Source organism: Suncus etruscus, chromosome 9, assembly GCF_024139225.1.
Source record: "Suncus etruscus isolate mSunEtr1 chromosome 9, mSunEtr1.pri.cur, whole genome shotgun sequence".
Classification (NCBI taxonomy): domain Eukaryota; kingdom Metazoa; phylum Chordata; class Mammalia; order Eulipotyphla; family Soricidae; genus Suncus; species Suncus etruscus.
In genome coordinates this window covers 55,766,995-55,783,533 of record NC_064856.1, presented here as the reverse complement: position 1 = coordinate 55,783,533, position 16,539 = coordinate 55,766,995, and the positions used below count along the sequence as shown (strand labels likewise).

The following is a 16,539-nucleotide window of genomic DNA, read 5'->3' as shown; positions in this document are numbered from 1 at the left end:
CCCCCCGCCCTCCTCCCCGGCTCGTCTAGCCCGCCAGTGGCTCAACTCGATGGTTCTTCCGGCACCGCGCGGGCCGCTCTAGCCATCCGGAATATTTTTACTCGTTGGTTTCGGGTTTCCAGCTGCCTCGGAGCTGGCGGTTCCCCATCAGACGAGAGTCTCGCACGTGCAGCGGCGAGTGGGAGCCTCCGCCGGGCTCGCATGTTTGAGGAGCCGGAATGGGCCGAGGAGGTCCCCGAAGCCGCGCGCCTCGGCTCCGTCGCCTCGCGGCCTCAGATCGCGGCAGCGCGGCCCGTCAAGGTGAGTTGCACGCGGAACGCTTGTCGGGGAGAGATCGTGGAGGAGTAAGGAGGAAGTTCTGCAGAGAATCGCCTGCAAGGTGGACAGGGGTTTTTCAATGTTTTTAAAACGTGTGAGAGACTGGGACATGTTCAACTAAACTTGCATTTTGCAAACGTCTGTGGTTGCTTGTGTGGAAATGGGATTGAAGGGAAGAAGAGTGACCACGGAAGGTAATGGGTGCAAGCAGGTGCTCAGGTCCACCTGAGCACTTCCAAGGTGAATGGCAGAGCTAAGACCGCGCTGGAGAATTTCCCAGAATGTAAACTTTATTTTAAGCCCTTGCTGATGCTTTCTCAGACTCTCCCTACCCCAACCTCTCACTTGGAACGTATCTGCTTTCTTCTTCCCTTCTGTTCATTTTCTCAGCTCTGACTACCACCCAAGCCTCTGGCCCCTCTGAAGTTCATGTCCTTCGATTTGTTCTACAGTAGAGAGTGTGAACACACACTGATCCTGTGATCCTGTCGGTCTTATTGTCCATTATTTTCCCCCTTCTAGAGAAAGCCAACTGGAGCAAGGTGCCCCCGATATGGTTCAAATGGTAGAACTGATACTCAGTGACCCCTTTTATGTCTGTCATCCCATCACTGTCCAGAGTCACCCCCTTAGACCCCAAAGTCCCATCCATTCTCTTTGTGTTCTCATTCTTTTTTTTTTTTTTTTCTCCTTAGGGCGCCAGGCGACGGCAACTCTTGGCTACATTACAGGCCCTAAAGGCAGCATCTCTTCCCCAGCAGTCCCCCGGCCTATCTTGCAGTGACTCTGAGGAAGAAGAGGAGGTAGGCAAGAAGAAACACCATAAAAGCTCCCAGTGTGCCAGCCCTTCCACTGCAGTTGAGAGGAAGAAAAAAAAGAAACGTCAGAAACTGGGTCCACCTGACAGGGTCACTGAGGAAGAGGAAGGGGAAAGGAAGAGGTGTCGAAAAAGTGCTCTTATCAGTGATTCTGCTGAAGAGAAAAAAGAGAAGAGATACAAGAAACAGCCCCTGTCAGATTCAGTTCAGCCCCTGAATAATGTTAACCAAACAGGTATATTTATATGGGGACAGGAAGTTGGGTGGCACATTTTAAATTTAACAGGTTACCTATCAACCTTGGAATGAAATTAAGCAATAAGAAATACTTTCATCCAAGACACAGTTTCTGTGTCATGTACTAGGTTATTACCTAGTTGATTTGCCTCTGAATTTGGGAGATAAGAAATCCCTTTTCAGGGGTGGGGTGGGGGGGAATAAAATAAAATAAGAAATTCTGTTTTCTTCTCTGCAGGACCCAAAACTTTGAAGAATAGTGCTACAAGTGACCCATCCACATCCAAACCAAATTCTGAGACCACTTCCCCTGATACGCCTCACACTTTGAGTAGAAAACAGTGGCGGAACCGACAGAAGAATAAGCGGAGACAGAAAAACAAGTTTCGACTGCCACAGTCAACTGACCAGGCTTCAGCCACAGCTTCCGCAGAGCAGACAGAGGTCCCTCCTGTCCCCAGTTCAGATAACCATGATGCTCGGGCAGGGGCTTTGCGAGCCCGCATGACACAGCGGCTGGATGGTGCCCGATTTCGCTACCTCAATGAACAGCTCTATTCAACACCCAGTAGTGCTGCCCAAAGCCTCTTTCAGGAAGACCCTGAAGCTTTTCTTCTCTACCACCGAGGCTTTCAGAACCAAGTCAAGAAGTGGCCACTACATCCTGTGGACCGCATTGCTAGGGATCTTCGCCAACGGTAAATGGGAATTGGGCACTATGAAAAGCATCGATCATAGGTCAATTGTGGGATTTAGAGAAGATAATGAATGACCCTTCTTTTCTACTACTAGGCCTGCATCCCTGGTGGTGGCTGACTTTGGCTGCGGAGACTGTCGTCTGGCTTCTAGTGTCCGGAATCCTGTTCACTGTTTTGACTTGGCTGCTCTAGACCCCAGGGTTACTGTGTGTGACATGGCTGAGGTATGTCCCTCTTGATTTTGTATCTGACTTGAGTTTTAGTTCCAACCTCCATGCTCTTATATCTTAACACTCTATCCTCCCTTCCCGTCTGCCATTCTGATGTCCAGACCTCACACTTAGGATTGGTTTCTCCTTAAAAAAATTTTTTTCAGGGCCAGAGATACAGCATGGAGGTAAGGTGTTTGCCTTTCATACAGAAGAATGGTGGTTCGAATCCCGGCATTCCATATGCTCCCCTGTGCCTGCCAGGGGCTATTTCTGAGCATAGAGCCAGGAGTAACCCCTGAGTACTGCCGGGTGTGACCCAAAAACAAATCAAAACAAAAAACCTTTTTCTTTCATTTTCCTTCCACCTTCAACAGGTGCCTCTGGAGGATGAGTCTATAGATGTGGCTGTGTTCTGTCTTTCACTGATGGGAACCAATATCAGGGATTTCCTAGAGGAGGCAAATCGAGTACTGAAGCTAGGGTAAGTGCCCTTAACATACAGTTCATGTTTATGTGCACATGCAAATGTTTTTCTTTACACAGAATTTTTAACCTTTTTAGGGGTCTCCTTAAAGTGGCTGAGGTCAGCAGCCGCTTTGAAGATGTTCGATCTTTTCTTGGGGCTGTAACCAAATTGGGTTTCAAGATCATCTTCAAGGTGAGGGTTCAAGACATTTGTCCCTATTTTTGTCTTATATGTAATATATGATGATGGTGTGTTCAGGAAGGAGATCTTAGCATAAGTATAGTGATATGATCCTTGAAGACACAACTCAGGTAAGAGCTCTAGAAAGTGTTCTGATGATAATTTTAAGGAGCTGGAATAAATATTAGAACTCATTGGGTCTTTTCTGTCCCTAGGATCTGACCAACAGTTACTTCTTCTTGTTTGATTTTCAAAAGACTGGACCCCCTCGGGTAGGACCCAAGGCTCAACTCGCAGGCCTAAAGCTTCAGCCGTGTCTCTACAAGCGTAGGTGACCTCTAGAACCCCTGTGAAAGGGGAAGCACATATTGAACTTGAGTCTCAGAACATTGAAATCTATCCAGGCAAGCGGAAGCAGGACCTACCATCACCTTTCTTCACAAGAACATTTAAGCTAGATAAAGAAAAAGGAGTTTATTCTAAGAACATAGGAAGGGTGTCTTGGGATCTTACATTCCTTTAGGTGTTATGGGAATGTGATGGTTGGAATTTAAGGTACCTCTAGATTTGGTATCTCTATGTTACTGGCCACATGGGCTTTCTATCATAACCTCTTCATAACCCTTTTCTGATCCTGTCTAGAAATGAGCTTCCCATAGTTCCGCTCCCCCCCCCCCTTTTTTTTTTGCCATACCTAATAGGCTGTGCCAATGGAAGACTCCTGGCTCTACGCTCAGGAATTATTCCTGGCATGCTCAGGGGTCTCTATGGGATGTCGGGGATTGAACCTGGGTCTGCACATACAAAGCAAGCACCTTGCCCACTGTACTATCTCTCTGGTCCCAGATTTTGCTTTTTAACTTTGTCCTCTCTAGGCCTTCAAGGCCTCAGATACGTAGCTCTTGCTTCTTGCCTGTATAGTATCTGGTAGTTTGCTAATTAATGTCTTGGATCATATATTCTGCATTCTCCCGGTATTGACCTCTTATTTTCTTCTATTTTTATTTTCTTTTTCCCTTTTTTTTTTGTGTGTGATTTTTTGGGGGCCACATCTGGTGGTGCTCAGGGGTTACTTCAGACTCTGCGCTCAAAAATCACTCCTATCTTAGTGGACCATATGGAATGCTGGGGATTGAACCCATGTCCATCTTGGGTCAGATATGTGCAAGGCAAATGCCCTACCACTATGCTACCACTCCAGCCCCTATTTTCATTTTCTTATGAGCCTTGTGGCCTACACCACTCCCACTTATTACCTCTTGACTTGTAGGCCTTTGGTATGTGTATGGCTAAGATCACAGATTCTGGAATCAAGTAGACCTGGATTTAATTCTTGACCTGCCACTTACTGCTGTGTTTTTTTTTTTTAATGTCTTTTATTTTTTTAAATACCATAGATGAGTGGGACTATTCTGTTTTTCTCTCCCTCTGACTTATTTCACTCAGCATAATAATTTCCATGTCTGTCCATGTATAGAAAAATTTCATAACTTCATCTCTCCTGACAGCTGCATAGTATGCCACTGTGTATATGTACCACAGTTTAGCCATTCATCTGTTGAAGAACATCTGGGTTGTTTCCAGATTCTGGCTATTATAAATAGTGCTGCAATGAATATAGGTGTGCAGAAGGCATTTTTGCATTGTTTTTGTTTTCCTAGGGTATGCTATCATTTAATATCACACTCCTCCTTTAGAAAAATGGTGAATTTTTTGCCTTGAAATTATGCATATTAACTGGGTATATCTCTGCCAAGGCTGGGAATATAGATGGTGCTCAATAAACTTGGCCATGGCTAATATATATTGTAAGCCTTATTCTTTATATATCTTCCTTTGATAAGGAGTGACTGGGTCTAGCTGAATGGGATTGATGAGAGGAGGGGTGTTGCAGGAACCCAGGCACTGTAGAATAATGATAATGGAGAAGGAGGATAGCAGAATTTTAATAGGTAGAATTAGAATGTTGACTGTTAGTGAGAGGAATATGAAGTCTCTTGTTTCTGGCTTAAGCAATTAGATAAACTGGTGATGCTGTTCAAAACATTGGATTTTAGGTGCCTATTTAGATGCTCATTTGAAAGTGGAGTTTAAAAAGACTCAGAGAGATCTGTGCTAGGAATTTGAGAATCAGAATCTAGAAGCCTTAAGAGGCAAGAGTAGAGATAAGCCAGAAATACTACAGAGGTTAAAGACATTTGCATGTAGTCCACCCTAGTTTCCCCATAGTCTTCTAGCTAGCTCTTGAGTTGTTGTTCAACCCTTACTCTTTTATAAAGAAAAATAGTAAGGTAAACATAATGAAAACAGTGGATTAGTACAGAAGACCAAAGTAGTGGAAAGTGAGCCTATAAAGGTTATAAAATGACAAATATTTGCCAAAGATAAAAAGTTAAACCAGGAAAGGAAGTTGAACATGGAAGGAATGGGGAGGTGGTCAGCTGGCAACTGTTGAGAGGTCTGAGAAGACAGATAAGTCACCTTGCAGTCAGTAGGGTATAGATTGCTGAATAATGTTGAGTACCTATTTGAGTTACAATGGTGTTATTCATAGGTTTATTGTTAGGCTTAATAGCCAAGTATGTGGTTATCTGTCTGCTCTGAAATCTAGACTTAGATGTGGAAAAGGAGTTAGGAAACATCCAGAATTGAACCTTGCTGGGGCTGGAGAGATAGCACAGTAGTAGGGCTTTTGCCTTCCACGAAGCCAATTCAGGACAGAGGGCTCAAATCCCAGCATCCCATATGGTTCCCCGTACTTGCCAGAAGTGATTTCTGAGCTCAAAGCCAGGAGTAACCTCTGAGTGCCGAAGGATGTGACCCAAAATAACAACAACAACAAAACAATTGAACCTTGCAATCAAAACAAAAGTGCTCAAAGGGATTTCAGACTATTCACAAATAAGTGATTGCTGTACTGTAGTGTGGAATTTTTTATAACAGGTAAGGTGAAGATAGTAGATTGTTGCACTTAACAGTTAATTGAGGCAGTCACCATGTTTGAACTGGGCCAACTCTATAGACTTAATCTTTTCTTGAACAAGATGTAAAACAAGCTTTGAAAGATTATGGGTGCACGGGCCCATGCAGCAGAAAGCTGATCATCTCAGGAGGAAAGAGTAGGCCAACCCTCCGCCTTGCCAAAGCCATGCTTTTGCCTTCATCTTCCAGAATCACCATTTCCCTGATGGCCTTGCTGCATCACTGGCCCTCTATAATTATCTTCAATCTGAACACACTTGGGGTATGCTGATTTTGGGGATGATATCACCCAGGTTTTTTGGGGTTAGTGTGGGCACCCTTCCCCCAAATCTCCCTCCTTTTGAGAGATCTGGCAGATGAGTACATACCCTTAAAAGTTGTAGTATCAGTAATAACGCTTTGAATTTCTGGACAACTTTATTTGTTTGATGCTATCATCCCTAAAAGAATCTCCAATTTAACAGAATGAACAGCTAACAAATAGAACTTCTGCCATTGTGTTAATGACTTCCTTGGAAATAAATAACTCACAGATTTGCATGCATGCTTGCTACTGTACGTTTTTTTCTTCTCTCAGTTTTTTTTTTCTCTTTTTCTTTATTTTTTTTTCTTCTCTCATTTTTAAAAATATTTTCAATAACTTTACTTTCACTTATCTGGAAACAAATGTATTATGATCAACTATGTCAACTATGTGATGCTTTTTTTTTTTTTTTTTTGGTTTTTTGGGCCACACCCATTTGATGCTCAGGGGTTACTCCTGGCTAAGTGCTCAGAAATTGCCCCTGGCTTGGGGGGACCATATGGGACGCCAGGGGATTGAACCACTGTCGAGATCTTTCCTTGGCTAGCACTTTCAAGGCAGACACCTTACCTCTAGCGCCACCTCGCCGGCCCCATGATGCATTTTCTTTAAATTAAAAAAAAAACATTAATTGAACTAAGGACCTGAGAGGGTAGAGGACCATAGTCAGAAACTGGAATGTGGACCCGGAGAGATAGCACAGTGGCATTTGCCTTGCAAGCAGCCGATCCAGGACCAAAGGTGGTTGGTTCGAATCCTGGTGTCCCATATGGTCCCCTGTGCCTGCCAGGAGCTATTTCTGAGCAGACAGCCAGGAGTAACCCCAGAGCACCACCGGGTGTGGCCCAAAAACCAAAAAAAAAAAAAAAAAAAACTGGAATGTTTAATTATTAATATTGGAAGCAGGGTATTTCCAAGTGTTAGCAAAGTCCAGAGTGTAGCCAAAATGGGATCATGAGAGATGTATAAGAAAGGATTCCGGGGCCGGGAAGGTGGCGCTAGAGATAAGGTGTCTGCCTTGTAAGCGCTAGCCAAGGAACGGACTGTGGTTCGATCCCCCGGCGTCCCATATGGTCCCCCCAAGCCAGGGGCAATTTCTGAGCACTTAGCCAGGAGTAACCCCTGAGCATCAAACGGGTGTGGCCCAAAAAAAAACAAAAAAAAAAAAAGAAAAAGAAAAAAGAAATCACCATGGGGCCGGGTAGGTGGCGCTGGAGGTAAGGTGTCTGCCTTGCAAGCGCTAGCCAAGGAAGGACCGCGGTTCGATCCCCCGGCGTCCCATATGGTCCCCCCAAGCCAGGGGCGATTTCTGAGCACATAGCCAGGAGTAACCCCTGAGCGTCAAATGGGTGTGGCCCAAAAACCAAAAAAAAAAAAAAAAAAAGAAAGGATTCCTCAATATTGGTTGATAGGTTGAGGGCTCAGATATAAAGGCGAGGGTGGTCTGCATAGACTCTAAAATTATATAGGATGATGATATAAAAATTGGCAGTGAAGCAGGTATGAACCCTAAGTATAGTAATAAATCCAGGAAGGTAAATAGGCAGAGAAAAAGACTAGATGGCATAAGTTGAAAAAGAAGAGTGGATGGCATAGCCTATTAATTAGACTTCTTTTGGGGGATGATGTAGGCTTGTAAGTGAAGTTTGCTACCACACAGCCAAGATAAAATATCCAGATAATTTTTCCTAGCTTATCAGTATTCTGGTTTTGGGGGGAAATGGCTATTGTAGGTCCATGGGGCTAGAGCTTACTAATGGAATAAAGAGGCAAACTGCAAAATTCAAGGAATTTATGAGAGGAACAAGGCTTCTCACTGTGTGATATATATCATCTTTTGTATCTCTGTCCATGTTCTTTAAATGTTACTTGTATTTCTAAATTTTGATTGATCATCCCTGTTTTCTTTGTTAAGGGGAAGCTGAGGGGAAGGGGCATTATGTTGATCCTCAAAGTATTGTGCAGCACCTGCTCTGAAGCCTGAGGTTCCAGCATGCAGAGCATGTGACCTGGCACTTTGAGCTCCCTCCCTGGCCTTTCTTGATTTTTTTCTTTTGCCTTTTTCCTTTGCTTTGTGGGCCACACCCAGTGGTGCTCAGGGGTTATTTTGACTCTGTACTCAGAATCACTCCTGACAGTACACAGGGACCATATGAGATGCCAGGTATCAAACCTAGGTTTGCCATGTGCAAGGTAAGACCCTTAAACACTGTACTATCTGCCCGAGCCTCTCATTTTCTTAGCGTGCTCAGCAGAACAGTGGGGCTTCTTTCCTTACAAGTTAGATTCTCAGTTTAACTATTAGGTTTCCAGCTACCTGAATAATTTCTCTAGATCTCTCTCAAGCCTTAGATTCCTCCTAACTCAGCCACACTGATTCTGAAAACAGGGTTCTTCTGAGTCTGAACTGATCCTCCCTGCTCAATCATTAACTTCAGAACAAGCTCTTGTTTAAGTATATGACTGGGCTTCATTGTCCAATGTTGAGAGTCTTTTCTAAAGAGGTCAGAGTATGTATTTCCTAAAAGACCAATAAACGGTTGTTTAAGAAATGGAGAAGAGGGGCCAGAGTGGTGGCTCAGCAGTAGGACATTTGCCTTGCACACGGCTGATCTAGGACAGTGGTTCAATCTTCCGGTGTCCCATATGGTTCCCCAAGCCACGAGCAATTTCTGAGCGCAGAGTCAGGAGTAACTCCTGAGCGTCACCGGATGTGGCCCAAAAACCAAAACAAAAATAATAAAACAGAAGAATATGCAGGGGAATGAATAAACTTGAGAAGGAGTCTGATTGCTCTTATTAGTAGCACAAATTGATTTGAGGTCAGAAAGAAAGAGGAGAGGAGACTCATAAGATTGTTTTATAAAGAGCCTATTCTTGCAAGACAGTACAACTAAATTCTCAGAATTCAACCCTTTTGTGGGACTGGTTCCTCTCCTTTTCTTACCTCAGTTATAATTGAAACTCTAATGGAACCATTTGGAAGGCTTGTAATATTTGTTACTAGAGCAAGGGAAGTGATGATTTTGGAGTCTAAATCTTGTCCTAGACCTATAGAAGCAAACAAGCACCTACTGTTTCTGTGGCAGAGCTGGGGCAATGCTGTTCCATACTTTGCCATTGGCCTGTTTTCCTAGTATTTGCATGAAACATAATTCATAAGTGTTTCCTGTGTCCCTTGCAAGAGAGATTGCATTCTGGGAACTGGTGTGAGGATGGGGGTGCTTAAGGTTCTGTCCAGTGGGATCATTTGAATAGGCAAGGAAAATTCAGTATGAAGAAGCTAGAAGTCTGCTACATGTGTGAAAAGGGAGTTGTAGGAAAGTGACGAAAGTAAAACAATCTCCCAGTGTTAGGGCAGCAGTGGAGATGCCCTTTTTAAATATCTCCGAGGTTCATTGAGCATGAATCTGCCTACTCTACAAAAACTGTTTTGTACCAGTAGCTATTGGGTGGAGAAGAGCTTTAGAGCATACAAATCACCCCCACCCCCCTCCCAATGCAGGCTTGTTAAGTGGGGCAGAGCTAGGAAGAAGGAAATAGTCAAAGCTACAACAGGCAAAATTAGACATTCTAATTAATTGAGATTCTGTTTGTGATCATAAAACTATTAACTAAAAGTGAAAAATTATAGAATTGCTGCAAACTTCACAGCAACTAGAGTATCCTCAAAGAAAAATGCATAGATTGATGGTGAGAGACAGAATAAAGTTGAGTTTGGAGAGCAATGTGCTTCAGGCTTGTTCGTCATCTCTTTTAGATGCTTAGTGCCTCTGTAGTTAATGGTGTGTTCTTGCTTTTGTTTCAATAACATAGTCCAGAGGGAGCAGTTCCAAAAGAAACAGCCTGCTCTTGGCAGAGACAATTCAGTTCCCAACACCCTACACCATTTACATAATTGTACAAAGCCCTTTACAGCTTTTCGTAGACAGAATCCCATAATTAGAGATTGTTACCTCCAGGTTCTCCATCCCAGGACAATTTCAGATTGACCACCTGGTTCTTGGATTTTTAGCTACTGCATTAACTACCTCAACTGATCTAATTGCTTCCACTCTTACCCTCAAAACAGTTTTGGATTTTTTGTTTGTTTGGGGAGGGGCACACCCAATGATGCTCAGGGGTTACTCCTGGCTATGTGCTCAGAAATCGCTGCTGGCTTGAGGGATTATATGGGACGCTGGGGATCGAATGGAGGTCCGTCCTGGATCAACTGCGTGCAAGGCACTTACACCCTCCCACTGTGCTATCGCTCCGGCCCCTCAAAACAGTTAATTTTTTTTTTTTTATAAAATGAAGCACCTGTTATTAAAATGTAAATCAGGGCTGGAGCAATAGCACAGCAGGTAGGCTGTTTGCCTTGCATGGTGTCAATGCATGGTTTTTTGTGTCAACCCGGGTTTGATCCCCGGCATCCCATGTGGTCCCCCGAGCTTTCAAGGAGCAATTTTTGAGCACAGAGCTAGGAGTAACCCTGAGCACTGTTGATTGTGGCCCAACCCCCCCCCCCCAAAAAAAAAAAGTAAATCAAATGTCACTTCTCTGGTTAAAATCCTTCAATGGATTCTCATTCCTCAGAATAGAGACAAACTTGTTCTTTGCCCCTCCCATCAACTATATATTAACTGATTTGATTCCTTTTATCAGGAAATACCTATCATAGGCTTTCTTTTCACCCCATAAGTATTCCAAGTTATTTCTATTTCTGGATGTATCTATGTGCTGCTTCATCTCCAAATCGCCACACACCAACACCGTGCGTGCGTCCGTGCATGCGTGCGTGTGTGCGTGCGTGCGTGCGTGTGTGCGTGCGTGTGTGTGTGTGTGTGTGTGTGTGTGTGTGTGTGTGTGTAAGAAAGTGATTAGATGGGGCCGGAGAGATAGCATGGAGGTAAGGCGTTTGCCTTTCATGCAGAAGGTCATCGGTTCAAATCCCGGCATCCCATATGGTCCCCCGTGCCTGCCAGGAGCAATTTCTGAGCATGAAGTCAGGAGTAACCCCTGAGCACTGCCGGGTGTGACCCAAAAACCACAAAAAAAAAAAAAAAAAAAAAGTGATTAGAAATAACAAATGGGGCTCGAGCAGTGGTGCTAGAGGTTCGATCCTCTGGCATTCCTTATGTCCCCTCAAGCCAGGAACAATTTCTGAGCACTTAGCCAGGAGTAACCCCTGAGCTTCACCAAGTGTGGCCCAATAAAACAAAAACAGAAACAACAAACTAGACATACAGTTAAACTGCTTTCCAGCTCCATGTAGGGTTGGGAAAGGAGTCCTCATTCCTGGAAAGTCAGAAATGATATTTTATTAGTAGGCCAAGACATTAAAAATAATGCACTCTACCATATTATCCTATTCTACCTGCCTTGGTGACCTGGAAGCACATTTTTGGTAGCTGATAGGGTCAGCATAGAGGAATTTGAGGCATCTGAGTCACTGCTTGGCCAAGAACATATACATCGGGCTTTGAATTCAAAGTAAACCGTTGTATTAGGTTAGTAAGTTTCTGGAGTGTTAATAGCAGTTTACATTACATATCCTAATTAACAAATTCTCTAGAGTATTTACCTTTTTCATTATGTTTATTTTATTTTTACTTTTCAGGGGTGTGTATAGAGGAAAAGGCTATACAATGGGTAAATTGTATGGTAGTGAGTGGGAACTCAACCTTCCATCTTACTCAGTTACGAAATGCTTTTTGTTGGAGCGGAAAGTTTCCAGACACCACAAAAGGAACAAGGGGAGAGAAAAAGAACATGTACAGAGCCTGTAGTTATTCCCATAACTGTATACTTCAAGGGTGGAGAAACCCTGTATCTCTTGTCAAGGGCATCCCTTTCTCATCTCCCTAATATTTACCTATGCAAAAAAAGAGAAGCACAAAAAAAAAATTTTTTTTTTTAGTTTTGTTGTTGTTTGTTTTTCCATGGGTTTTTTTTTGTGCTTTGTTTTGTTTTTATTTCAGGACCGTGGTTATTGTGTGGTTGTTGTCTTTATTGCTGTGGTGCTTTTCGAGTTTTTGTTTGATTTTTTTTTTTAATTTTTTTTTTTTAGTATTGTTATGTTTTTCTTCTTTTTCCCCTTTCTTCTCTTAAATTGATATTTATAGCCTCTAAAAGAACTTCTCTCATTTTTCTTTCCTTCAAACAGAACCACATAACTTGAATCATCTTGTTCTGCCTCACAAATTGAGGAGGAAATAATGGAAGGTACTAAGACCAAACAGTCATATGAACATTATGTAGAAATAAAAAAATGATCAGACTTAAACACCAAATCCAAAGTTAGTGACAACAGAATTGATACCAATCTACAACATGCTAGACACAGAGGGACCACTTATACTAGCAGCCTGGGGGTAAAAGAGGGGGATATGGGATGCATGCTGGGAACAAGGTTGTAGGGAGGACAACATTGGTGGTGGGAATGCCCCTGATTCAATGTCAGTATGTACCTAAAATATTACTATGAAAAGATTTGTAATCCACTTTGGTCAAAATAAAAATTAAAAAAATTAAAAAAATGCTTTTTGTTTCCATCAAGGTTCTTCAAACATTAAATTATCTTACTATATGCAAATTAATACTTAGCACTTTTTTGTTTGTTTGTTTACATCTGAGAACACTCAGGGGTTACCCCTGACTCTACACTCAGGAATTATTGGTGGTGGTGGTCAGAGGACCACTTGGGTTGCTGGGGATCGAACTTGTGTCCACCCATGCAAAGCAAACACCCTACCTGTAATGTATTGTTACAACCTCTCCACTTGTCTTATTTATTGAATCTTACCTGGTAAAAATGCTTCTATGAGACTAGAGAGATAACTTAGTGGACTGGAGCACATGCTTTACATGGAGGAGGCTCAGGTTTGATCCCCGACATCACCTGGTTTTCCAGATACCAGCAGGAATAACACATTGGCCCCAAAACCGAACAAAATACTCATTAGAGGAAACTGAAATAGATGATTTAAATTTTTACATTTTGATTGTGACCCTCCCATCCTCCAAAAGAAGTTCCCACTAAATTAGGTTTACCTTCTCATATAATTTGTCAAATTAGAAACCTGAAGGTAGTTGTTAGCAATGGTTGAGGAACTCAAAGATGTTTATAATTAGGTCCCTGTGATTCTCTTGTGTTTTATTTGGTTGTGGGTGGCAACACATTTGACAACATTAAGGAGTTACTCCTGACTCTATACTCAGGAATTACTCTTGGTGATATTTGGGGTGGGGGAGGAACTATATGGGATACTGGGGATTGAATCCAGGTCAGCTGTTTGCAAGGCAAATACCTATCTGCTGTACTATTTCTCTAGCCCTTTGTTATTCTCCTGATATCCTGATTCTCATAGCCATGAGATAATGTAGTAGTTTTTGTTTTTGTTTTGTTTTTTGTTTTTTTGGGCCACACCCAGCATTGCTCAGAGGTTACTCCTGGCTGTCCTGGCTGTCTGCTCAGAAATAGCTCCTGGCAGGCACGGGGGACCATATGGGACACCGGGATTCGAACCAACCACCTTTGGTCCTGGATCGGCTGCTTGCAAGGCAAACGCCGCTGTGCTATCTTTCCGGGCCCTGAGATAATGTAGTATTTTTAAGAATTGCTTTCATGGTTCTGCGGCCTTAGGGTCCGGAGATCCCGGCTCGCCGAGGACATCGGCTTATCCTCCCCTGAAGATTCCCCCACACCCCAGTAAAATAAAATGCTTTGATGTGAAGAAAAAAAAAAAGAAAAGAAAAAAAAAGAATTGCTTTCATGTCATAATTGGCAACAGTGCTCAAGGGACCAGGGTAAACCTTATGCCTTAACCCCTGTATTATCTTTTCAAGCCCTCTGATGTGTTCTTGACTAAGTAGGGCTTCCTGCTTTCTTGCAGTCTACTATTTGTACACAGCCTCTGTCTTTTTAACTTTGAGGGTCCTTTATTGCCAATACTCTGGTGTAAAGTGTTCCATTTAGATTGAGACCAGTTTAAATTATTAACCAATTTAAAATATTAATTTAAAATATATTTATCGTCCCTCACCCGCACTTGTCCTGTATCTCAACAATGTCTTAGCTCATCAATTTTAAAACCTTTCTTCCTCCAGCTAAAGAGTAGTGAGAAAACACTACAGAGAATACTACTCTATTGTAAATCATTTACAGGATTAGGATGGAGATGCGCAAATTGGGAGAAAAGGGGAGAGAAGCTTTAGTTTTGTTCCATCAGTCTTATCGTTAAAGTAGACTTTAATCATGGTGGAGGTGCATTGAGCATGTTGGGAGTCTCCCATATATAGACTTTATTACCTTGTGATAGGTATCATATGCCCCTTAATTACTTGGTTTCTTCTCAGTAGTCATAACCCTGGAGGTCAGCCAAGGACGAGAGGTCCCAACAAATCCTGCAGCAAATTCTTGCATACTTAAACTGCCAGACACTGGAAGTACAGCCCAGCCAGCAATAGATTTCTCCTAGAGCCTTTCCACAGGTGGGCTGAGTCTAACTTCTCTATGTGAGAAGTAAATATTAGTCTCTATATCCATGTGATCCCATACCCTCATTAAGTAGTTCAGGTTACATTCTCTCAAGAAACTTATGTCCCACATTCTATCCAGCCATCACTGTGGAAGTGGTTGAATAAGTGTAGTGCATATGCTTCTAGTTAGAATGTATCTAATATCTCTTTCTGTTTAAGAACAAAAGAATCCTCTCCTTATTCTTTTTTATTCCTAATTTGCACTTCTGTCCCTGTTTTATGTCCATAATTTTATATTTCTGTTCTTTTTTTCATATTCACAATGTATGGTTTGTGTCTGTGGACATACCTATATACATGTGCCTGTGCACACGCACACACACATATATTTGACAAATAAATGGTGTCTTGTTATACGTATATTTTATTAGAGATTTACTTTTTTGTTTGTTTGTTTGTTTTTGTTTTTTGTTTTTGGGTCACAACCGGCAACACTCAGGGGTTACTCCTGGCTCTATGCTTAGAAATCACTCCTGGTAGGCTCGGGGGACCATATGGGATGCTAGGATTCAAATCACCGTCCTACTGCATGCAAGGCAAACGCCCACCTTCATACTCTCTTTCTGGCCCCTTCTCAGCTGTTCTTTACACCCATTTTCTTGCAAATTGGATTCTGTTTCACAACTTCATTAGATTAAGATGTGGTTATGTGATTGAATCTAGCCAATTGGACAGCAGTGGCCCTAATATGAGCTTACACCTTAAATTTTCTTTTGCATAGTCCCTACATGATACTTTCATTTTGGCCAATTTGATGCATGTAAGAATATGATCTTAAAGCTTACACAGTGAAGATGATTAAGCTCAAAGACAGGAGGAAAGGACCAAAGCAGTAAAACAGGGCATTTCCCTTACACAAAGCTGAACCAGGTTTGATCCCCAGTATCCCATATGGTCTCCTGAGCATCACCAGATTTGATTTCTAAATTCAGAGCTGGGTGGAACCCCTGAGCATTACCAGGTGTGGCCCAGAAAACAACAAAACAAAAAAATAAAGATGGGAGAAGTTTGGAGCTTTAACATCACTTAAAAGGAAAACTACAATGTAAGAATTACAGTTTTGGAGTAAGGAATTTTTTGGTGGGTAGGAGGTCACACCCAGAGGTGGCGCTCAGAAGTTACTCCTGGCTCTGTGCTCAGAAATCGCTCCTGGCAGGCTCAGGGGACCATATGGGATGCCGGGATTTGAACCAGGGTCCATCCTGTGTTGGCTGCATAAGGCCTTACCACTATGCTATCGCTCCAGCCTGAGGTTTGTTTTTTTTTTTTCTGAATCATTTATACACTTACGTATTTGCTGTTATGGCAGCTGATTTTTTAAAAATACTTTTTAGTTGACTATATCAACAGTATGGAATATATAACCCCACTTTGAATAAATAATAATTTATTGATTTCAAAACTATTCTTGATTTTAAAAATCAGCTGATTTTTAAAAAATACTTTTTAGTTGAATATATCAACAGATAGAATATATAACCCCACTTTGAATAAATAAGTTTATTGATTTCAAAACTATTCTTGATGTGTACTTAAATTGTATCAGCTGCAGGAAATAAAATTCCCAAATATTAATGGTTTAACTCAAAAGCTAATTTTTAAATCTTGCTATAGACACCGAGGGACCCAAACTAATGAAATGCCATTTGATATATTTCCATAACCAATAAGCAATAAAAAGGGATAAGATATATCCCTTGGTAAAAAAGCTTCAGAGGTAACATGACCTTTCTGCCCCTTTATAACTTTGGTTACAGCTATTTTGTGTTAGTTTGCCTTTTTACTCTTGTTTATCAATGAA

At 42.1% G+C, this 16,539-nt stretch overlaps 1 protein-coding gene across 1 annotated transcript; it reads left to right on the top strand.

Annotated features, from left to right (window-relative positions):
* The first annotated feature begins 198 nt into the window (after window positions 1-198).
* Window positions 199-3,347, top strand: RRP8 (ribosomal RNA processing 8). Its single transcript, XM_049780301.1, has 7 exons — window positions 199-300; window positions 1,014-1,371; window positions 1,612-2,071; window positions 2,166-2,295; window positions 2,658-2,764; window positions 2,845-2,941; window positions 3,145-3,347. Exons 1-7 carry the CDS (start codon window positions 202-204, stop codon window positions 3,262-3,264), a joined length of 1,371 nt encoding a protein of 456 aa, XP_049636258.1. The 5' UTR covers window positions 199-201; the 3' UTR covers window positions 3,265-3,347.
* Window positions 3,348-16,539: the final 13,192 nt, after the last annotated feature.